Source organism: Lissotriton vulgaris, chromosome 7 (assembly GCF_964263255.1).
Source record: "Lissotriton vulgaris chromosome 7, aLisVul1.2, whole genome shotgun sequence".
Taxonomy (NCBI): domain Eukaryota; kingdom Metazoa; phylum Chordata; class Amphibia; order Caudata; family Salamandridae; genus Lissotriton; species Lissotriton vulgaris.
Genome location: NC_141695.1, coordinates 890580713 through 890605278, shown reverse-complemented (window position 1 = coordinate 890605278; position 24566 = coordinate 890580713). Strand labels below are relative to the sequence as shown.

Genomic DNA, 24566 nt, shown 5'->3' with positions numbered 1-24566 from the left:
CTGATACACAAAGTACTCAGCAAGTGCAGGACGAGCAACATGACCCTGATACTGGTGGCACTACAGTGGGCCAGACAGACCGGGTACTCGCAGATTATGGAGATGAGACAGAGTGCACCACACAGATTTGGGAGAAGGAAAGACCTACTCTCCATGCAAAACGGAGAGGTGTTGCATCCAGAGCTGGAAAGTCTCAGCCTGGCAGCCTGGCTCCTGAGGACATAGTTTGCACACCTTTAATTAGGCGAGAGCACCCTGAAGGCACTTCGAGAGGCAAGAAGACCTAGTACGCGGAAGTGCTATGTGGCTAAATGGAAGAGGTTCACACTATGGTGCAGAAAGGAAAAACTGCACAACAAGATGACAAGAGACTCAACAGTGCTAAAATACCTCACGCACCTGCTCGAGGCTAAACTGAGCTCATCCTCGCTAAGGGTACACCTGGCAGCCATAGTCGCTTACACTAGAGGAGAGACAGGGAAAAGCTTTTTTACTTCACAGATTGTAAAAAGATTCTTGGAAAATGCAAAGAGGATCGCACTGCCAAAGAGGTTACCAGCACCCGCGTGAAACCTCAACCTGGTACTGACGGAACTCATGAAAGCACCCTTTGAACCGATCCATAAGGCATCCCTACAAATGCTAACTTTGAAAACCGCTTTCCTAGTGGCAATCACTTCGCTATGCAGGGTGAGCGAGCTACAGGCGTTAACGCTACAAGAACCCTACATACAAATTCACAACGATAGGTTAGTGAGGAGAACGGACCCACACTTTATGCCAAAGGTGGTGTCTAAGTTCCACATCAACCAAACTATTCAAATACCTAGTTTCTTCCAGAAACCAACGACAAACGCAGAAAGGGCACTGCACACTCTGGACGCCAGACATGCAGTCATGCACTACATAGAAAGAACTAAGAATCACAGAAAAACAAAACAATTTTTTGTGTCAATCGCAGACTGTTCCATGGGAAAAGCAGTTACCAAGGGGACAATTGCACAATGGATTGCGCAAGCAATACAATTCTGCCACAAGCAAGCTGGGCAAGAACTAGCGGAGGGCCCGTGGGCCCATTCGACCAAGAAAAAGGGAGCAACAATAGCCTTCCTGGCTAACACTCCCATTCAGGACATATGCCTAGGACCGAAAGTGCTTCAACACATATTTAAAACCCAAAGCTCATCTTCCACCCTACCGCCACAATTATAACAAACCGGTACAAAGTCTATGCACAGCATAGTGAATCCAGAAAGATTCACGCTGCAAAATGAATAGTTTCTTACCTGTCGGTGTAGTTTTGTAGCTTGAAGATCTTAGCGAACCCACCCACCTCCGCCAGAAAGATGAGACTGGAGAAAGAGGTGGTAAAAACGGGGAAAAGACATAACAGACTTTTGAAGGAAAAGCGGTGAAATATTGAAACATTGAATCCGAAGATGGCGCCCAAGGGTGGGAGCTTCCGCAGGAAGCATGCCGACGTCACCGGAAGGACACCAAAAGGTGGGACGTCGACGCCCACCTGGGCTACAAAAAAAGAAACGAAAAGACTACGATTCCGGACCCAACCACCAGACCGCGGAATAATGCACAGCATAGTGAATCCAGAATGATCTACAAGCTGCAAAACTACACCGACAGGTAAGAAACTATTTGTTACTCTCCATTGGAGCCACGTAGCAAAGCGGTTACTTTGTGTGATGGGGTCCATAGAGCAATAGAGATGTTGGAACCACAGCTGCCAACAGTAGAAACTAAACCTAGTTCGCTTACAGAAAACTTGCAACCGAGCCATTGAGCATCAGAGTCTTTCCTACATGTCCGTGATGCCCCAACAAAAACCCTGAGGGCAGACTGCTAGACATCATGTTCTTAGCTGCCAGTAGTTTAACCCCATTGTTTGGTGACTTAGGCCTGCTCGAAGTGATTTGCCCTTTTTGACACTACACCCCATGCTGGAAAGGCTTTTTTTCAAGCTTCAACTAGCAATTTGAAAACAAATGTTTTCCTTGTGGCTACGACTGATCAAAGCGCATTGTCACACGTGGCAAGAGGGTTTTCTCCACTGCAAATTTAGCATTGTGGTCTCAGAATACTGCCTGTTTGTTAGGAAAATACACTCTGCCCTCTGGGATGTGACAAGCAAACTCTTGTCTGCTTTCCCTGAGGATTACCAAAATACTTTTGCGCGTTGGTCAATGATGGGTAAGACATGACCAAGTACATTTTTTAGGCAGGTCTGGACACCACCGACTCTGTGGGCCATGTAATGGGCTCTAGTGTGGTGATTCACCATCACTTCTAGATCCACACCACGTATATCTCTCTGATTGTGCATGCATTTGTTATCAATATTCCTTTTGATGTCCACAGGCTGTTTGGAGCAAGGCAGATTCAGCTCTAGAGCATTTCAAATATAGCCATGATATGGACCACTCCTTGGCCTTGCTCTACCTGGCTCGGCTATTCCATCAACAGTACCAGAAGTTCTCATTCGAAGGCGCCGTCACAGTCCATTTGGCCCTATTGATGCGCCAGCGGTTGTTGTAGTGGCAGATAAGGCCACCAACAAAAACCTCAAGAACTTCTTCCGCTGCCAAGTTGCTGTTTCCTCCTTCAGCAGGCACTGGCAGGCAGCAGGGTGCAGAACAGGTTTTTGTCTGCCCATTTGGTGTGCAATTACTGCAGACCAGTGGGTCTTGTAGGGTGTTCTTTATGGTTACAACTTTTCTTTCTGTCAATGCCTTGTAGTTCCTCTTGTTTTTACTAAGCATATCCTGCCACCATCCTTTCCATAGCGATTCAGTCATTGCTTCCTGGGGTTCTCAATTAATGAGCCAAAATCCCAGCATCAGCCAATGCACGTCATTCCTGTTTTAGGAACTGTTTTGAACACCGTGTGTTAAAGCTTTCCTCTCCTGCAGCAGTTCTTGAACATTCAAATTATTTTCTGAATGTTTCTGGCTCATTCCTGTGTTCCGGCCTAGAGGGTTCAGAGGCCGCATGGTTTTCTGTGTATCTTGCAGGTACAACTTGAATTCTCTGCAATGGAGCCTCTGCCTTCAGTGGGCTCAGCTTTGGGCGTGGCTCTCGAACATGCTGGTGTCGGCTGAGATGGACCGAGACCTTCAATGCTTGATGAAATATACCAGTTTGTGCTCTTGTAAGGGTATGGCGACTGGTCTGCCAAAACTCACATAGGTGACCGATATATCTCCTCTGGGTTGAATAGGGCACCTGGATGTGGTAGTATTCAAGGGCCTCAGTTCTCTGGTAAAGCAGATGCATCAATCTTTTGAAGCTATATGACATTGGACTAGCTTCTGCCTTCCATCCGGTGCAGCTTTGTGAAAGTTGTGATGGACAATTTCACTGCAACGAACAGTGTGCAGGGACTGTGATACTGGCTAGAGCTAGACCATAAAAGGATGTCCCTGACTGTGGACCATCAGGCAGGCTCCCTAGACGTCAGGGCTGTTGAAGTCCGCAGACGCCATCTAGATGATCACATTGGCAACTGCACCCACACAAGAATAAGGGCATATTTGCCTAGTGGTGAGTGCATTGGGTATATCTTTTCAGTATTGTTGAGAATGCTCATTGTCAAGCCTTTTGCATGCTAGAGCAGTGGTTCTTAACTTACTGACTCCTGTGGCGGCTCAATGATACTCTATACGGGACCCCCCCCACCCCTTTACTGAGTCATTACTGGTAGCTGGGAACTACAGCTTAAACAATTTTGATGTTCTGAACCTCGAAACAAAGACCAGCCCCAGGCAACCTGAGAGTTTGGTGGTGCAGTTGTCCACCAGCAGAGTGGACCCAAATGTCTTTCTGACCAACCCTCTTGAAAGGGAATCCAAACCTATAGAAGCCTTTGATAAATGGACGTTTTCCTCGGTCAGTGCCATTTTGTCTTTTTTGAACACTAAACCCAGGCACTTTGGGATATGGTCGATGAGATCTTACAAGCCGTCCCAAGGGACTTACGAACTTCTTTGGCTCAAACCATTTAAGACAGCCAAGTTTGTCATCCACTTGGGTCTGAAAACTACAGATTGTTTAGACAAGACTGAGCACCAGCATGATGCTTCTGTGCTACACATGGATAAGTTTCCCAGTTTTCTCCAGGTTTATCTAGATGCCCCTGATAAATATGGCCTTCGACGGCTTCTGCCTTTTTGTTGAAAAGGCAGACTGCTCATGAACGTTTTAAGGAAAGCAGAGCCATGACACACTCTTTGGGCCTTTCAGCTCCAGTCCGGAACTTCCCCTTCCTCCTTCTCAACAATTTCTCACTGTTCTGGAATATCCCAGGGGCTTAGTGTAGTTATACAGTCAGGACCCACCACCCACACAACAGGTCTTCCAGCGCTTTTGAGGTCAGGCAATCGACCCACCAGACAACCTGTTCATTAGGGCCACCATACATCACTATCGCCCTTGCCTCCAGCAACAACCTCCAAGCCTCTTTAGTCTGCGCTTAATAGCACACTTCCATCCAGTAGGAGGCAGTCTCAACAATTTTTTTTTCAGGGGTGGCAAAACATTACCTGGCTAAACCCAAAGAAAAGGAACCCGTTTCAGTTCCATCAGGCTGCACAGCCCCAACAGAATTTGAATCCAAAGAAACAATTTCATATCTTTTCTCCGCTATCTTCTTCTTTGTTTTGCCAAGTTTTGAATCCATTTTCTCTTCACTTATATTCAATTCATTTTATCCAAAGAACTCTTGTCATCAAATATTCACAAAAACACAGGCGCTTGGGGTGGGTTTCACACACCATGATTTTAATCCAATCACCCAATGCATTTTCGGAAATACATTTCCCTTCGTCAGGGGCATCTACAAATAAAAATACATATTTTGTAATTTGACATACTTCATTAGCCTAATAAAACATTTATACACTGAAAAACATTCCCCAAAGTTTAAAAAACGAAGTTCATCAATCCTGAATTATGAACATATTTACTGAAGCATATTATAAACTCATTTGCCTCGTTCCCGGAACCACTAACATGTTGCATCCTCTCTTAATTATAGAAATGCAACCCAACGCATACTCTCCCAATTCTTTTACCAGCTAACTAAGCCATGAAAATGGTCAAACATTTCTCCATGAATATAAATGCTGCTTTTGATCGAATGCACTCACCATGACCTGCTAGATAAATCAATTTTCTTAAGAGTAAGACTCAATCATGTGGACCTCAAGAAACTGTTTAACTTTTACATCGATCGCATAAAGAAATGTCGAGAAGACTAGTAGCTCTTTGTGGGGGTTCTCTGAGCCAAAGAAGTGAAATGTGTTGCCGAAACTGACACTCCCTCTAACGATAGCCTTCTGTGTTAGGATCTGCTATGCATTGGCTAAGAAGCAGCCTCCAGAAGGTATGGGGATTAATTCTACCAAAGCCATGGCTACAACCACTTTGTTGGCACATAGAGGGCCTCTTGTGGATATCTGGCAGGCAGCTACTGGTCATCCATGCACATATTCATGAAGCACTACTGCCATGATGGTGAACTACATTGGATGGGCCTTTTGCCCATTCGTCCCTGCAAGACTTTTTAGTCTGAGCCATTCCACAGGCCTTCACCTTGGGAGATACTGCTTTGTTATCTATTCACAAGGTGAGTAATCTGCTGTTCGAAGTATCTATCTGAAAAACAGCTTATTTACCTTCAGGTAATGCTCTTTCTGGTGAACACTGTACCCAACAACAAATTCCTCACCTCCCCGTTCATTGAAATGGTCTCTTTTCAATCTAAAAAGGTCCCGGTTAGGGGTGTGCACACTGCCTCTTCCAATTCACTTGGCGAAACTGTCATTAGCTCCCAAGGGTGGCTTTTATATGTGGCTCCTTTCGGAGAGCAATGGTGTTGATATGAGCGTTCAGGAGCACTGCTCTAGAGTTTTCTGGATCAAGTCTGGGCACTTGGGGATATTCACATGGAAAGGAATTTGTAGTTGGAGTATCCACCAGAAAGACTGTTACCGAAGGTAAGTCATTTATTAAACGTGTATAAAGTTTTAATACACCTGTTCCTTCATCCATTTTGTAACGTTAACACAAAACGGATTGACTTTTTCACTTTAATGAGTCTGTAGGAAGTTTACCCTAATAATTGTAATGAATAATTAGAATTTTTCCCCGCTGTTATAAAGTTTTTAAAACATAATAAAAAATGCAATAGAAGTCATTTTGGATTTAGTGACTCATATTGGTGAAAGGAAAGGCACCGCTTTAATCATGAAAATCCCATTTACAGGAAGCAGGATTCTCTTAGAAAATCCTGTTTCTTGTTTGCAGCAAGATTTCCCAATATCCTCATCTAATTTGTGGCTAGATGTTGCCACTACTTCTACTGGATGGCACTAATCTCTGCTCAACTGGTTATTTTTGATCTTACCTCTGTCCTCTGGCTATTTCCTATATGGATGTTTTTAGGCACAATCCGCTATCAAAAGTATGCCACTGACTCGCCAGGTCAACGTGTCGTCAGTAAATAACTTCTTAGCCACTCCACTTTCGAGCAAGGGAGTACAGGGAAAAGCTTCTGCTTTCATCGAAAACTCAACACCTGCAGGAAAGATGACACCAGTCAAGTTATCTGTGAACTTAGCTCAGCAGGCAACCAGCTTTAAGGGCAGTGACTTACCCAACACTGAGGATCGTGGGGCCCCGGTGAGTTCAAGAACAGGTTTTGCTCTTTGTAAAATCTTTTTTAAGCTTTTCCTCCTGTGTCTGCTCTACACCTTTTTAACTTGTTGACTGTTCTAGTGAATGTAACTGCACCACATGTCACAGCGTGGATTAAAATATAGCAAGAATGCATGTGTAAACACAATGGTGTTTAGCCTGTGCCCAGCCTTGCCATATAGATTGTTTCTCTGCTGAATATCATCTTAATGCTTTGTTGTTTCTTCACTGATCTCAGCTGGTAGGCCAAAGGCGCTTTTCAATATTTTGTTATTTGTTTTAGACCAAATCTTTCAATCTAGTCACACCACCTGTAACACCCAAGATCAAATCAGCATTGCTGAAAACTCCTGTAGCCAGCTCTGTGGTCAGAAAAGTCCAGGGAATATCTTCAAAACTCACCCCTTTGCCAGTCTCTGCTGCCATGGGCAAAGTGATAACTGCAGTGAAGGTGGCTGAGATTGTAACACAGCAGACAGACCACAGTGAGAGCTGCAGATCATCAGGCAGTGAGGGTGCTGAGGGAAATGTGCTGGTGAGTCTATTAAGCATATTTGTTCCCCAAGTGATCATAGGTTTGATAAGCCGAGACACTCTATCAATCCCTAGAATATCTATCTGTTCATGTGTTGCTTTACAATTCTTTCTTAGAATGTGAATTTTAAGTGAAATTGGACTCCACAACCTTCACTAAGAATCACATCCGGTAGCATGAGAATTTTTTTTATTGTATTTTTGATGACATGACCGTAAAATGACATCCTATAAATCTAATAAAGTATATTGATTGATTGACATCCTATAATATGATGTCTGTGCTGTAAGAGAAAATCATATTAAATGACAAAGTTTCTTGCGCAACACCAACAATGAATAGTGTGACAGCAGAAATCTTTCCCATCATAAATACTTCCAGTTGGAACATTCATGTACTGTTGGTGCCTGCAATCTTTTCCATCACCATATGAGGCTAGGAATCAATTGACTTACATGGCATTCCTCATGAAACTATTACCTACTACAGTTCCCCTGGCCCTTCATGCCTCGCCTAAATTCCAACATCTTCCTTCCCAGTGGTTACTAGTAAAGGTAATAGTCTGGGGTGTCTCTTCACATGCTACAAATCTGTGATGGTATGCAAACTTTGTGTCATGTTTTTTGGCTGACTGACATTTCACCACCTGCACTGCAGTGCCTAATTAAACAGCACTGTTTGAGGTGGTGAAATACCCGGAGGAAGAGGAGCGAGGCTGGGGATGGCACCTCTGTATTTAAACAAATAAATTGCAGTGCTGACACCGGCGTTAAGAGAGCGACTATATTTGCCCCACAGTGGAATTTCTACAAATCTGCAAGGCCAACCAACTGAGATGACCATTAACGAGTAGAAGAAAGGTTTGAGAGTATATCCAGCTTCCTGAGTACTTTTGATTGTGGGAAGACCGAATGGCAGTCTTATGGGTAATGAGACCTTAAAAGTATTTGGTCCCACCTCATCCCCTTGCGAGAGTATTTGTTCTTTGCTAAAGGAGGAGGGATATTGTTCTGTAGATTTGTGTGGCTGCCTGTGCATCCTTCTTGTGTTAACCAGTCATTTTCTAAGAGGCACACCTCTTAGGGGTCAGTAAGCCTACCTGGACAGAAAAAAGCCAGGTATTATTTAATAATGTACTGAATCCAACCATAATTAATAGAGTTTGGTCATTGTGCACAATTTTGCCATGGGATGAATGTGTTCTGCTTCATACTCTCTCCCCAGTAGTGATATGTCTTCATCCTACATATTCAACACTTTGTGCGATTGACTTTACTAGTCAATTTACTTCATGTGGTTTTGCCACTTGCTTGGGTGCAGTTATGAAAATAATATTAGTCCATATGTTCACACATGTACCTTTTTAAGCTACAGCCCTTCAGCAAATATGAAAGGAGCCCAGAATACTTTTGCACAGCATACTATGATGAAATCTGAAGCCCAACTCAAATATATCCCAGTACACACCTGGCAGTACTGTCCTGGCTTCGAGCATTTGTTCATCTTTTCGTTTGCACTTTACTACTGTTCTTAATTGCTAGTTATTTTTTAGGTCTCTTAGGCAGTGCATGCTCTGCCTCTCAAGATGCACTGTTTCTATTGTATGAGGTTTCAGCACGCCATCTGTGTTCCTTCAGGTGTCTTTAAAAATTCCTATTTTTTTTGTTGGCGAATAGTTTACATTTGTCCCTCCTTTTGCTGTTTTTGGTCACGCCCTGCAGGCTGGCATTGTTACATGGATCTCTTCACTATCTGCCATATATCTTTGTTTTGGTGCACTGCTTTTTCTTTTCCCTTGGCTTTTTTGGCTTTCTGGACGCACTCAGCCGGGGGCTGCAAATCATGTCCTTATCTTGTTTTCCGCTCTTTGGTTTCACAAGCACTTTTTCAGCCGTATGCTGTTGTTGGGTCTCGCGACCTGTGTTTCTATTTCTATTTCTATTTCAGGGTTTGGTGAAGCGCAACAGCTACCCCGGCAAAGGGGTGTCCCGGCGCTAAGAGCAGACGTGCAAACTGAGGCCAGAGGGAGAGAGGGAAAGGGGGAAGACTAGGGAGCGGGGAAGAGGTGAGTCTTAATTGCTCTGCGGAAGGCAGGGAGGGAGTCGATAGAACGAATGCTAAGGGGAAGATCGTTCCACAGTGTGGCGGCTAGGACCCTAAATGAGCGGCCTCCGATTCGGCAGAGTCGAATCCTTGGGATTGTCAGGAGGAGTTGGTTGGAAGAGCGTAAGGCACGGCCAGGAACGTAAGGTTGGGCAAGGCTGCGAAGTAGAGGGGGATTTCCTTGTTTCACGATCTTAAAGATCGTGACTAAGGCCTTGAATTTAATTCGGCGATCCACGGGCAGCCAGTGGAGCTTACGGATGGTAGCTCTGGCTGAACATCTGCGTGGGAGGCCAACCAGCGTTCTGGCTGCCGCATTTTGTATGCGTTGGAACCTAGCAGTTTCCGCTTTATTGGCTCCCAAAAGGAGGACGTTAGCGTAGTCCAGGCGTGATAAGATGGTAGCCTGGACGATAAGCTGGCGGGCCTTGGAATCGAAAAGCCCAAGTATGGGCCTGAGGTTCCTTAAAAGGCCTATACAGGTAGCGGCCACCTTTTTTGTGTGGGATTGGAAGCTAAGGTTGGCATCGACCCAGACTCCCAGATTTTTGACACAGTTTTTGGGGAGTGGAGTGGCGCCTAGGGATGACGGCCACCAGTGCTCGTTCCAAAGGCTGGTGTTACGGCCTAGGAGGAGCACCTCGGTTTTCCCGGCGTTGAGTTGGAGGTAGTTGTCCGTCATCCATCGGGCCACAGCAGTCATACCTTCTTTAAAGTTGGATGCCACGAGGGACGGGCTTTCCGATAGGGTGACAACCAGCTGGGTATCATCTGCGTACGAGACAAGCGTGAGCCCCCACTCTCTAGCCACGTCCGTGAGTGGCTGGACGTAAAGATTAAAGAGGGAGGGGCTCAACGCTGAACCCTGGGGAACACCTTGGGCAATGGGGTGAGGTTTGGAAAGATACGGCGGAGCCGACACCTTGAAGGATCTATCCTTAAGAAAGGAGCGGAGCCATGCAAGTGCAAGGCCAGTCACACCGGTCATCTCCAGACGATTCAGAAGGATGTCATGGGATACCGTGTCAAAGGCCGCGCTGAGATCAAGAAGAATCAGCGCAGCACTATGACCGGAATCCAGAATCATCCGGAGATGCTCCGTAGTGGCCAGTAGGGCGGACTCCGTGCTATGGCCTGCACGGAAGCCATTTTGGGAGGGATCTAGAATTCCATGACTTTCCACATGTTTCGACAGAAGGTTATTGACATGGGTTTCGGCAATTTTGGACATCCAGGGGAGAAGGGATATGGGACGAAAATTTTCAGGCTTGGTGGGGTCCAGGGTAGGTTTTTTAATTATCGGTGATACCCATGCTTGTTTCCAAGCTATGGGTACAAGGCCTGTAGAAAAGGAAAGGTTGAGGATGTTCAGCATGGGGGATAGAAAAAAGTCCAACAAGGCCAGGAAATGAGGAGGGCTCATGGGGTCGGCTGGGGAACCAGTCTTCACTTTCTTGCCCAGTCTGATCAGGTCTGCAGCGGTGATGGCAGAAATTTGGGACAGAGGTAAGATGTTAGGGGCTATGGACGTAGAAACTCCATTGAAAGGGGCGATCTGTGGAAAGGTTGCATAGATTTTCTGGATTTTTTCAGTGAAATAGGTTGCGAGCTGCTCACATTGCTCGTGAGAAGAGATTTTTGGAGGGGGCGCCCTAGGGTTTTGGAGCTCTTTCACTAATTTAAAAATGATTTTAGATGGGTTCGCATTGGAGTTAATTTTGTTGGAGTAAAAAGAAGCACGGGAGGATCTAATAGCTTTGTGGTAGGCTTTAAGACTAGATAAATATCTAGCCTTATCCTGATTATCATATTGCTTCCTCCAAAGGCGCTCAGCCTTTTTGCACTCCTTGCGCATTGCCCTAAGGGTATCATCGAACCATGGGTTGGAGGGTGTATTGCGTCCTTTGGTCATTTTAGCCGGGATAAGAGAGTCGAGGCCGTTACTGATCCAGTTGGTAAATGAAGTATAGGTTGCGTCTATATCCTGGTTGGCTTCGTTTTGAAACTCTCCAAGGATTTCATGTAGGGCCGATGGGGAGAGTTTGTGCCAGGGTCTTTTTAGACGCTGAATGGATTCAGTTTTGTTTTGACGTTGAGGTGCCGGGACACTCAGTTTAACAAGATAGTGATCCGTCCATCCCATTGGGGTGGGGGTTTCTGCTGCTGCCTCTTGTATGTTAGAAAAGATCGGGTCTAGAGTGTGTCCAGCTATATGGGTAGAGGTGTGGACTAGGGAATTAAATTGCAGTGCCGAGAGGTCTGCAAGAAGATTAGTGATGACATTATCGCCAGTCGCATCAAAGTGCAAGTTTAGGTCACCTAAGATGGTGAAATTGGCGAATTTGGTGGTGAGCGCTGTGGCCGTTTCGAGGAGGGCATTAATAAATCTAGTGGACTGGCCTGGAGGGCGATAAATGTATAGGCCTGCTAGCATAAATTGGGGGGTCACGCTAATTTTAAATTGGGCGCATTCACAGTCTTGGAGAGGTTCCTTGATAAAAGAACAGGTCAGCTGTTTTTTATAGATAATTGCGATGCCGCCACCGCGAGATTCGCGGTTAATGGTGACCAGATTAAACTCATCTGGGAGCGTTAGATTGGGGATGGTGGTAATGTCATCTTGGAGCCATGTTTCGCATAGAAACAGTACATCAGGGTTTTCCTCCTGAAGAAGCGTATTCACCTCAGGGTGATGTTTAACGAGGGATCTGCAGTTGAGTTGGAATATCCTCAGTGGCAGGTTTGAAGTATTTGGGAGGTCACACCGTACCCTAATGGGTGTATTGGTGGAGAAGTGGCAGTGGTTGCAGTGGAGATGCGTGAGACCTAGACTGCCAGTGGTGTTAGAGCATTTTTGGTGAGGGTTCAAATGTAGGAGTTCCTTACCGTCGTAGCGTATGCGCTGGCAGGGCCCAGATGAGACAGGGGGGGTGGCGAGAGGCGATGGTCTGGCGATGACGGGCGAAGACGGGCTTGCCTTAGGCGCGCCTTCGGCACGCAAAGTAGTGCTTCGCAGCACGAGGCATTTTGTAATCAAAAACGGGGTTTTAGCACTGACCTAGGAATCGCACACGCTTGTGCGTGTGCGATTCCTTTTGTTCTACCCCATTGGCCTTTGCGTGCGTCTTTTTATAAAAGACTGCACGCAATTGCCCAAAGGCAGGCACGTTGCTCCGCCCACGGCCTATTGGTGTCTATTATGTACTTGGTGCGTGTAATAGACACCAATAGGCCGTCACGTGGTTTCTATTAGCGTGCACACACGGGCGCGATCATTGAAACACATGGCTTGCAGTGGCGCGCGCTCGTGCTTTTTTTTTTTTTTTTTTTAGTAGCCGGCACCCCGTGCTGTAGTGGCGGCCTCACAAATCACTCGCGGGATTGACGTTGGTTATGGGGTAACGGGTAAGTTGTGGTAGCATATGTGGCAGTTTGCTAACTTGTATTATAAATGTGTGGTGTATACAAGATCGTATTTGTGCTTTTAAGGAGTTTTATAGACTTGTGGTGCACTTTTCGTAAGCAGCGCGGCACGAGCTGCTTCCAAAAAAATTACAATATTGAAAAATAGAATTTGCCAAGCCGCGCCTTTCTTTTCTCTGGCAAGGCTCACCAAACTTTATTTTTCCAATTTTACCTTTGTAGATGCTCTGGCCAGCTATCAAGATGGCGGGAGCGGGGCAGCGTGAGTCGTATAGCAGCAACTGGTCGGTGTTGCGGTCTGCAGTGGCTCCTTCTGTCCGCGGTAAAAGTTCTCTGACACTTTCACCGCCATGGTGTCCAAGAGGGCGCTGCTCATCCCTGGCCAAGTGGGAACGGGGTGCCACCAAGACTAACTGGGAGCCTGAGCGCTCCAGTCAGAATCTCTAACAGCTGAGCCTCACCCTGTCCACATCGGTGTTACTTGTTTAATGTTTTCCCTGCACAGTGCTTGCACCGAGCTTATTTACCTAATCTCCCCTCTGCTGCGTTTCAGGCTGTAGAGGGCTCCGTTTTAATTTTCTTTCATTTATTATTACACAAGACTTGGAATGCATCGTGCTCCAAGTCTTGCTTTCAGTCCTGAGCAAATTCCTCCTCCCGACCTCTTCCACAGGCGCAGCAGCTTGCCCTCTTAAATCGCTCCTCCCACAGATTCTTATCAACCTGAGTCCGACGCAAAGCAAAGTGACATGCTGAGTCCCGTAAATTTTCCATGTTTGCTTCCATCTCTCAAGCATGGAATCTGATCAGTCAGGAGTGAACTCACAGGTGCAAGTGGCGAGATTCAGAGAGACGTGCCTAAATTCCTCCCGTTTACTTAGATCTAGAGCTTCCTGTTCCTATTGTGCACATCCTGGAAGAGAAGATGGTTGTTTGAATGAGCTTCTGCGATTTTCTTCCAATCCTATAAGTGGGTGTTTTCATTAAGTGAAACCCACATTTAGAGTGGTACAGTCATTGTTTTAACGTGTCCCTGCTTTTTCGCCTGCAAGTTCTACTCCCTCTCTTCAGCAGTGTGCACCTTACTCTCAGCTCTAAGCCATCAAGTGCGCTCTATTTTGTTGATTTTCTGGGGCATCATTTGCTACTATTTTCTTTGGCAGTTCCTGTTTCATTACTTTCTTTGCAATTCTGTTGCCCTCCATTTGCAGCAATTCCTGATCAGTACCCGGTTATTGCTCTCTACCTCCCTTGCAGTTTATACCCTTCACTGTGTAAGCAGTCCTGGGCTTTCTCTGCAGTTCCCAAACTCACTTCTCCCCTGAAGTTCATTCTTTTCCATATACACTGTTTGCGTACATCTGCAGTTGTTCATCCTAGCTCCTGCAGTTATTGCCTTCAGCACTTAATGTTCTCAAACTCTCAAACATTCTTGCTGTTTTAGTCTTGGCATGTTCCTGTTCCTCTCCGCACAATTGTCTTCCCTCACACTGCTGCCTTTCTTCTGTGTTCACAGCTCCTTGTATGCTAGGAACGCACTCACCTTTGCGGAGTACGCACCCAGAATAAAATAGCTAAAGATGATAAGACTAAGTAGAAATATAAATTCACCTGGATACAGGTCTTCATTAACGGATTGTGATGTCAGCTGTGGTTTTGCTCCCAGTACCATTTTGAACAATAGCGAGAAAGAAAAGATGGAAAATGTAATCTTCAATCAGTGCTAGAGTTTTTTTTTACCTCCTTCAGGCATAGTCATTTCCAGTGCATTGGAAGCCACGTGCACATCTCCGTTTAGACCATGCCACTCTGACCTCTATTGACCTTTCATGAGAGCCTAAAATGGACTCGCATTGGAAACGATCATCTTGTATTCTGTGTTGTAATTAAAAAGAACGCTGTTTACATTGAGTTTGTTTGTGATATTTAAAAACAATTCATCTTTGGCAATAAATTCCCCTATTTACATTTTACAAATAATTTTTAATTTCTTTCATGACTTGTGTTGCAGGTTACATGGTGTAGCCATTTCTTTTTGCATTTTAACATACAGTTTGATTCGAATTTTCAGTTTTGAACATTAGTGACAAACGTCTCTATATATTGCAGCCACATTTTAGGACAGAGTTCATTACAACACATCTAATAATTCCCATCCCTGCACAAATTGTCATAGGCATCAGAATGTCACTATTGTCAAAGGATTTTTAATGAATGCCTGTTTTTTTTAGACAGTGTGATGGACTTGAAGGTGGTGGAGCGCATTACATGAGCACCAGTTAAGTCACACAAGGAGACATTCGTGTTTGTTAGGCACGGGGAGATTAAGTGATTTGCCCAGAATCACAGGATGTTGAACCAACACCGAGACGCGAACCCGGTTCCCCAGCTCCACAGTTGGAAGTTCTGGCCAGTATGCCACATCCGAGCCATTACACTTTTACTTCGAACCTTGCTTTCCTCAGCTGTCTGACGGAGGGTGCTTTAAGCACATCATGAAGAGGTGTAGCAAGGATGCATGTGCCTGCTGAGAGAGGTGTCCGTCTCTAATCTTGTGCTGACCTCCAGCACTTGTTACACATGTTGCACTATCTAGGCATAGGTCTCAGCTCATTAGTATTGGTTCAACACCCACATATAGGAATAAGCAACTGAAAGGCGACCAGTCAACCTTTGCAAAGGGCATTGCATTGTGCAGCAACACTTCATTGTGTTTTCAGTAACTTTTGAACCGTTTGGCCTAGAAACTTCTTTTTTATTTTTAGGTCTTGCTGAGTCACTGTGCATGTGCTGCTCGGATAGACTTTAGTAGGCGAGTTTTCAAAGTGCTGCTGGCTGGCTACACGCTTGAGTTCACGCACGCGCCATCTGTCTTGAACCGCCAGCCTTCAGCCATCTGTCTCTCCTCTCGATTGTTTTTCTGGTTTAATTTTAATGGTAAAGTCAAGACCCACTGTTCACATTTGGTGCAATGCGAGACGGAGTGAATTTGGCTCTTGATAAGGTACATCGTTTGACTTTTGGTCTGCCTTACTCTACTTTCGTCTAGTGTTTCACCCTTTGCTGGTTCTTTTTTGGCCTAAGTTGCTGGTCTCTCCATCTCTCTCCTGTGGTCTTTCACCTCTTGTAAGTTCATTCTTTGCCTGTGCCCGCTCCCTCCCTCACCCAGACAGTCAAACCTCAACTTGCATTCCCTCACCTTCCACTAGTTCATTAGTCATATGTTTCTCATTTGAAGCCTTATTTCTGTGCCTCTTGCTTCTTTCTCTGCCTCTTGCTTCTTTCTCTGATTCTTGCCTCGCTCTCTTCTTCTTGCTTCTTTCTCTTTTCCTCTTTCTGCGTCTCAATTGACCGTTTCTGTGCCTCACTTGCCTGTTTATGCTCTTCACTTACCTGTTTCTGTGCCTCTTTCTTCTTCGCTCTGTGCCTCTTTCTTCTTCGCTCTGTGCCTCTTTCTTCCTCTCTCTGCGCCTCTTTCTTCTTCGCTCTGCGCCTTTTTCTTCTTCACTCTGCGCCTTTTTCTTCTTCGCTCTGCGCCTTTTTCTTCTTCGCTCTGCGCCTTTTTCTTCTTCGCTCTGAGCCACTTTCTTCTTTGCTCTGAGCCACTTTCTTCTTTGCTCTGAGCCACTTTCTTCTTTGCTCTGAGCCACTTTCTTCTTTGCTCTGAGCCACTTTCTTCTAAGCTCTGCGCCTCTTTCTTCTAAGCTCTGCGCCTCTTTCTTCTTAATTCTGCCACTTTCTTATTCGCTTTGTGCCTCTTTCTGCCTTTTTCTGTGCCTCTTTCTTCCTCTTTCTGTACTTCTCTTGCCTCTTTCTGTGCCTCACTTACTTTTTTCTGTGCTGCTGTACCCCAATCCTTCAGCGATCACTCTGTGCTTACACTTTCCCCATCTGTATTCGGAAACTTCTGCTGTCTCACACTCTGCATTTTTTCATTATTTGTTGATGGTTGTAGATTCTCACTATAGGTTTTCGGGGAGTCTGGGCACCTGCTCTGCCATCAAATAAATTTGGTCCTGCTTTTAGCTCCATACAGTGCCAGCAGGTTATTTGAACCATTTTGGGGATTCTTCTTTTGTTCTCGTTTAACATTTCAATTCAGTGTAACCCTGGCTTCTAGTAACTGGGACTTATTCTCATGTGTACATGGCATCCTTGGTGTGGGCGACGTCTATTTGTGAGAAGTTGGCCTGGTATATGATGTTCACTATTCTAGTGAGCACCTTGCACCAGTCCAAACAACCCTTATGGTGATGGTTGTAAAGTCAACCTTATAGACCAGCTATCCTAGTGGTAGCATGGACAAAGCAATCTTAGGCTAAACTCAAGAGGGCATGTGAAGCCAGCTGTTTTACCATATGTAACCCCTTTAATACCAAATGAAAGGACACCACACAGGATATATATAAAATATATATGTATTTATTTCTAAACGACCCCTCTGAACTCTTTGAGGTCAGAGGCACAAGCACATAACAAGTTACTTAATTATCATACAATAAGTTGCACAAAATACAGTAGGACCCTAGGGGCAAGCTAAACCATATACTAAAATAGAGGTATAAGAACCATGTCACAAACATAGGATAGGCCTAGGGCCTAGGGAATCACTGGGGCTACACTGTACTACCAAAGGATAGGAAGTAGGAGGCCCAGGGTAGGCATGTGCAGAATCTTTACTCACACGCAAGTTACTATAGTTAGAATGGGAACGAAAGAATTAGAAACTAGTTCTTTTAGGGCACTACTGACAGGACTCGATGAAAGTTACTTGAAACCTAGACACTAGGATAGTCAATACCCACAGGAGCACCGGAGTACTCTTGTTACCTCACCCACAGGAAGCGGAGTTGTCAAAGTTTGTCTGGTTTCATAGCTGAATCCTATGGATCCTTGAAGAAAGATTCTGCAGGCGACCAGGAGAGAAGTGTCCAGTTGGATCAAGGATGAAGAGTACCTGAAACAGAGGGGACAAAGTTTGGGTCACTAGCCAGTGACCAGGAAGGAACCAGGCGATGTCGCGAAGCAATCAGGTGAGGTTGTGAAGCTTGTCTCTGCAGCCTCGTGGATCAGGAGGCGTCGACGACGACCAGGATTCAGGCACGGACTGTCCCGCGAAGGCTCTCGCTGTCGGCGGTGTCTGCTTCCGGATTGGAGTCAACAAGCCTTGACAAAGGCAACCCACGCAGGAATCGAAGTTGGCTTCTTAATCAGACCAGCAAGGTCTGATGGGCTTCTTCTTTTCAGGGAAGCAAGGGCCAGTCTGGAGCAACCAGACCAGCGGTGTAGATTCAAAGTTTCGTCGTCAAGATGGCCACTAGCCAACGGGCAAGTGACCGGACAGACTCGTCGAACAGGAAAATGCAGAAGGGCCCCAGGCAGAATTTGTGGAGTGTGGAGGGCTGATCTTAGGTGCAGATGTTGCTCGGGGCTGGGACTTCTCAATCCCCAATGCCCAGCTTCGAGGGTGCCTCAGAAGCTGCACGGAAAGCAATTTGCTGACTTTCCAAGATGGCCGGTCCCACGTCTTGCGTCGCCTCCACGGGTCTCAGCTTTGCTGAGGCTGTGGATTGGGCTGAAGGAAGTCTGGAAGTCCGGGTCTTGTCAGGCTCTGTGCTCGGGCTCCGGTGGGAGCGTCGACAAAGCAAGCCGTTGATCGCTGGATGGTGCCTGCTTGTGCAGGGTGGTCACTCCTTGGCCACAAGGGAGATTCTTCAGTCTTCTATCTTCAGGTAGAATGTCGAAGGTCCAGAGTTTCGTTTCAAGTTTGTCAGGATAAATCTAAAGTCTTGGGACTCGGCTCCTAACTATATACCAAATCTAGGGGCTGGATTACCTGCTAGGTCCCTCCTATGGGTGGGACCAGGGAAGGGGGTGGTTACACCCCTTTCCCTTTGTCCAGTTTAGCTCCGGGGCTGGAGTGCCTCAGCACCGGTTTGAACTGGACTATGCATGGGACACCTTGTGTGCCCCAGGCAGTGTCTCATTTCTTTCAGCCCTCCCTGCCCCAATACACGAGCCTGTCTGAGATGGTGCTAGCACCTCCCTAGACAGGAAATCTATTGTCCAAGCCTCCCTCGCTGGAAGGACTCCCAGCAGCAGGAGGTCAGACTTGTGTCTGTGGCATCAGCATCCATTTTGTGATGCTGAGACTCTGGTTAACTTTAACCGGGATTAGTAGGAACAACATGTCTTCTCCCTCTAGAAGGGTGGAATGCTATCCCTGTCGCCAGAATTGGCGAGGGGGTAGTATTCTAAAGCGTATGACACCTTACACGACATGTTTTGATAAAGCCAAACCAGAGTTAGCATTTAACCCCGAGGTTCATAATGCACTTAAGAGTATATGGTATGGGTATATCCTAGAACAGCTATAAGGACATGGTTCAGAAAGCTGCAGACAGGCTCAGCTCATGCTAGAGCACCATCTCACATAAAACTAAGCACTCTGCCTCCAGGATTGTTAACGATTCAGAAAAGGGGGTGGTGATGAACAGAGTGTCTGAATTAAGCAGACCACTCTTACCCAGTCCAAAGATCAGGGCTTGATCCATCACCGTTATTTATCTCACTGCCCCATCCCAGCTCAGAACCTGGCTATATGCAAATCAGTCTGACCCTGGCCCAGTGCATCATGGGAACAGGGCAGACCAAACTACCAAGCCAATTCTTATACTGGGAAGGAAACAAGCTACCGGGGACTGGTTTCTGGCATTTCAGCCGTCTTCGGCCCGGCTTGCTTGAATCCTGATGGTGCAATGAGCTAGGGACTCACATCTGAGTATACCCTTCCACGCTTATGGTGGACAAAAATGATTCAGAAAAGGGGGTGGTGATGAACAGAGTGTCTGAATTAAGCAGACCACTCTTACCCAGTCCAAAGATCAGGGCTTGATCCATCACCGTTTTTCAGCTCACTGCACCATCCCAGCTCAGAACTTGGCTATATGCAAATTAGTCTGACCCTGGCCCAGTGCATCATCACCACCCCCTTTTCTGAATCGTTTTTGGCCACTATAGGTGTGGCAGGGTATACTCAGACATGAGTCCCTTTCTCACTGCTCCATCAGGATTCAAGCAAGCCGGGCCGAAGACGGCTGAAATGGGTGGTGATGAACAGAGTGTCTGAATTAAGCAGACCACTCTTACCCAGTCCAAAGATCAGGGCTTGATCCATCACCGTTATTTAGCTCACTGCACCATCCCAGCTCAGAACCTGGCTATATGCAAATTAGTCTGTCCCTGGCCCAGTGCATCATGAGAACAGGGCAGACCAAACTACCAAGCCAATTCTTCACCAGAAAGGAGACAAGCTTCCGGGGACCGGTTTCTGGCATTTCAGCTGTCGTCGGCCCGGCTTGCTTGAATCCTGATGGTACAGTGAGCAAGGGACTCATGTCTGAGTATACCCTGCCACAATATTTTGTCCACCCTAAGCGTGGAAGGGTACACTCAGATGTGAGCCCCTTGCTCATTGCACCATCAGGATTCAAGCAAGCCGGGCCGACGACGGCTGAAATGCCAGAAACCGGTCCCCGGAAGCTTGTTTCCTTCCCAGTGTAAGAATTGGCTTGGTAGTTTGGTTTGCACTGTTCCCATCATGCACTGGGACAGGAACAGACTAATTTGCATATAGCCAGGTTCTGAGCTGGGATGGTGCAGTGAGATAAAAAACGGTGTTGGATCTAGCCCTGATCTCTTGACTGGGTGAGAGTATTCTGCTTAATTCAGAAACTCTGTCCATCACCACCCCTTGTTGTTAAACATTTTACAGAGAGGGCAGATAGCCTGGGGCCCTGATTAGCAGGATCCCAGGCCAACTAAGTCGAAAACCAGCTAAACACTTGGCAAAAAATCTGGGGTGACCATAGTCTGGTATCCACCTTGTCCCCCCCCCCCCGCCCACCTCCTCCCCCCCCCCCCCCCCCCCCCAACGAAGGGAGATAAGTCTATCCTTGGCCAGGTAAGCCTATATTGCCTAAGTGACCATATAACCATATAAGGAAGTACCTGCACTAGCATGGTTACCCCCTGTCTCATGGTCCACTAAGCAATCCCTTAACCTAAGGGTATCATAGGGTCTCCACCATAGGGAATCTCTACATGTGGTGTGTTTTGGCAAAGTAAAAGGCTGGTGTTGAGATGGAGTACTGAAGTGAGGCTCCTCTAATGTGGAGCTCAGCTTCCTCCAATCATCTTCCACCGTGTGGGCCTTTCTTTCCTTGACTGAGTTGCACTGTGCTCTCCGGGACAACCTCTGGCTACCTACAGCTGAAGGCTGGGTCCCTTTTGTTGGCTTATTGGAGGGACAGGTCAGGTTTGGGGCCCTTAGGTCCCAGGTTTGGCTGTGCCCAACAGAATCCATCTGGGGGAGGTTCCTAACTAAGTGTAAGGGAGATCCCTCAGAAGTTTTTGAAATGTTCACCTTGCTAGGGCTGCTAGCTTTGGTGCCCCTAATCTGCTGATGGGGTGGTTCTTGTGGACATGGGGGCCTTTGGGGTCCACTACTGGCCTCACTGACCTCTGCAGCCCTGGGCTGACTGAGGCAGGGTAGAGAGGGGCAGGTTACCTGCTCCAGACTGGGTCCCACCTTGGAAGGGTCCACTGATATCAGGGGCTCTGCCAGGCTAGGCCTGACTACCTCTGGGGCAGTTCCTTCACAAGGGGTAGAGTCAGTTCCCTGAGGAGGCTGACTCTCACTTAATGTCTGTTGGGAGGGAGACCTTTCTTCCTCCCCAATGCTCTCTGAGTGGAGTGATCCATAGTTTCAGGCTTAACAACACTAAAATCTGTTTGAGTTTGGGCAGTGACCATCACAGCCCTACCAACCTTTTCAGGAAGGAACTCTGTTTGGGTTTGGGCTGTGACCATCACAGCCTTGCCAACCTTTTCAGGGAAGTCTGCCTGAGCTTGGGCTGTGACCATCACAGCCCTTCCAACCTCTTTAGGAAAGAATTCTGCTTGAGCTGGGGCTGTGGCTATCACAGCCCCACTAACCTTTTCTGGAAGGCCTACCATTTTGGAATGGGTTTCTTGTTCTACATCAGCCCAGGCTGAGATCTCTAGATCATTCCCCAGTAGACCATCTACAGGCAAGTTTGTAGACACTGTCACTCTCTTGGGGCCAGTGACACCTCCCCAGCTGAGATTAACTACTGCCATGGGATGATCTTTCTGCACTCCATCAATGTTGATCACCTGATAGGTGAACCCAGGTAAAAGTTGTCCTGAGGGGACTAGACTCTCAGTCACCATAGTGATGCTAGCCCCTGTGTCTCTGTAGGCTTCAACTTTCTGGCCATTGATGTGGGGCTCCTGTCTGTACTTGCCCAAAGTGTTGGGACAAGCAGTGAAGTTGACAAACCCCATGCCATTTTCACAGACAAGAGTAGCTAAGTTAGGGGACCTGGTTAGGCCAGAGTCCACATGAGTTCCCAAAGTAAACCCAGCCAAATTCTTGGGGGCACTCCCACCACCTGGGGGATTACTACTAATAGTAACAGGAGGTTTGGGAGTAGTACTTGGGGGAATGTTTTCCTTATTGTTGGCCCTTGGGCAACTGCGGTCAGTCTTCCAGTGGCCAGGCTGTTTGCAGACATGGCAATAAGGTTTCTTAGGGTTAGAGGAAGTGTTTTGGGACCCACCCCCACCATTGGAGTTTTGGGGCCCTGTGGAGGACTTGTCTTTAGATTTATCCCCACCTTTCTCTTGAGGCTTGGTAGAATCTTTCTTCTGGTCACTACCCTGATTTTTAGGCCTAATCCTGGTTCGGACCCATTTGTCTGCCCTCTTACCCAATTCTTGTGGAGAGGTCAGATCTGAGTCCACCAGGTGCTGGTGTAGAAGCTGGTTTTGACAATTACTAATCAAATTATACAATCCTGTATAGTCCTTTACTGCCCAATAACCAGCCCTCCAGAGCCTTAGTAGCACAATCTACAAAATCAGTCCAGTCCTTAGTCTGTCTTCTGGGTATCCCTGAACATCAACCTGTACTGTTCAGTGGTTAAGCCAAACCAATCAATCAGAGCACTCTTCAGGACTTTGTAGTTATCAGCATCCCCATCACTAACTGTGAGGAGCTTATCTCTACCTTTTTCTGAAAAGGAGAGCCACAAGATTGCTGCCCACTGACTTTGGGGTACCTGCTGTACTTTGCAGGCCCTCTCCAAAGCAGTTATCCATTTGTGGATGTCATCCCCATCTTTGTAGGGGGGCACAATCTTACTCGGGTGTCTATTGTCATAGGACCTGTTTTTATCCTTAGGGATATTGCTGCCACCAGTGGGCTCTAGCCCACCTAACTTCCTTTCTCTGTGAAAAGCAAGGTTTTCTTTGGCTATGGCAAGTTCTTCTCTCTCAATTCTGATATTGACCTCCCCCATCCTAGCCTGGTCTCTCCTCTGAGGAGTAGCCATTCCCCTCTGAGAACCCCTAGAAGCATTGGAGTGAAGAGATTCCCTTGAGGGAGATCTATTCCTCCTATACCTCTGATTAAGCCCACTTGAAGGCCTGAATGGGGCTGTCCCATTCTCAGCCCCAAATTGGCTTAGGTTAGCCTGGCTCAGTCTTCTGACTGGTACCAGGTTGTCTACCTCTTCTCCAGAATCTTCATCAACCTCATCCTCCTCATCTTCTATGACTGGGGGGTCAGTATCATCATCTGTTGAGGGTAGGACCTTATCTGTCTTCCCTGTAGGGCCTGAACTAGAGACTTTTAGAACCTAAGATTCCTCTAGGAGTTCTATTAGTTGCTGAAGGGTAGGGTTAGACCCTTGTTTCAGCCTTCTTGAAGTACACAAGTGCCTCAGTTCCCTGAAGCTGAGTATATCAAATTTGGAGGGTGCCCTGGGAGGGTCACTTACCACAGGTAGAGATCCACTTGGTTCACCTGTGCCTGCCATGATCTAGTGAGGTGTGGGTGTGTGCACCTACCTACACTAAGTGTTTTCCTACTGACCCTCCCTAGAAGTTGCAGTCAGGGTGTGCTAAGCCCTTTGGTCTACAACAACTAAGTTCAGTAGAACTTAAGTATTCTAAGGCTTGTTATATGTACCTATAGGTACCTATGTGATCTTGCAAATGATATTGCAAAGATTACAATTGGTAAAACAGCAAGCTCAAATCCCAACCGCTGCACACCGATGTGAAGAGTTGGCCTGGTATATGATGTTCACTATTCTAGTGAGCACCTTGCACCAGTCCAAACAACCCTTATGGTGATGGTTGTAAAGTCAACCTTATAGACCAGCTATCCTAGTGGTAGCATGGACAAAGCAGTCTTAGGCTAAACTCAAGAGGGCATGTGAAGCCAGCTGTTTTACCATATGTAACCCCTTGAATACCAAATGAAAGGACACCACACAGGATATATATAAAATATATATGTATTTATTTCTAAACAACCCCTCTGAACTCTTAATGAGGTCAGAGGCACAAGCATCTAACAAGTTACTTAATTATCATACAAGAAGTTGCACAAAATACAGTAGGGCCCTAGGGGCACGCTAAACCATATACTAAAATAGTGGTATAAGAACCACGTCACAAACCAAGGATAGGCCTAGGGCCTAGGGAATCGGTGGGACTACACTGTACTACCAAAGGATTGGAATTAGGAGGCCCACGGGAGGCGTGTGCAGAGTCTTTTACTCACACGCAAGTTACCATAGAGTTAGAATGGGAACGAAAGAATTAGAGACTAGTTCTTTTAGGACACTTGTGACTGGACTCGATGAAAGTTACTTGAAACCTAGACACTGGGATAGTCGATACCCACAGGAGAACCGGAGTACTC

At 46.5% G+C, this 24566-nt stretch overlaps 1 protein-coding gene across 5 annotated transcripts in view; it reads left to right on the top strand.

The window, feature by feature from the left end:
* Nucleotides 1-24566, top strand: part of TCOF1 (treacle ribosome biogenesis factor 1) — a 338714-nt gene that overhangs the window by 85106 nt on the left and 229042 nt on the right. Inside the window, exon 8 of one of the 5 annotated variants that reach the window (XM_086931306.1) lies at nucleotides 6992-7243. The exons of the other annotated variants lie outside the window; for them this stretch is intronic. Coding sequence (XP_086787432.1) covers nucleotides 6992-7243 — 252 coding nt within the window. The remainder of the gene's footprint in view (nucleotides 1-6991; nucleotides 7244-24566) is intronic. 5 annotated transcript variants of the gene reach the window in all.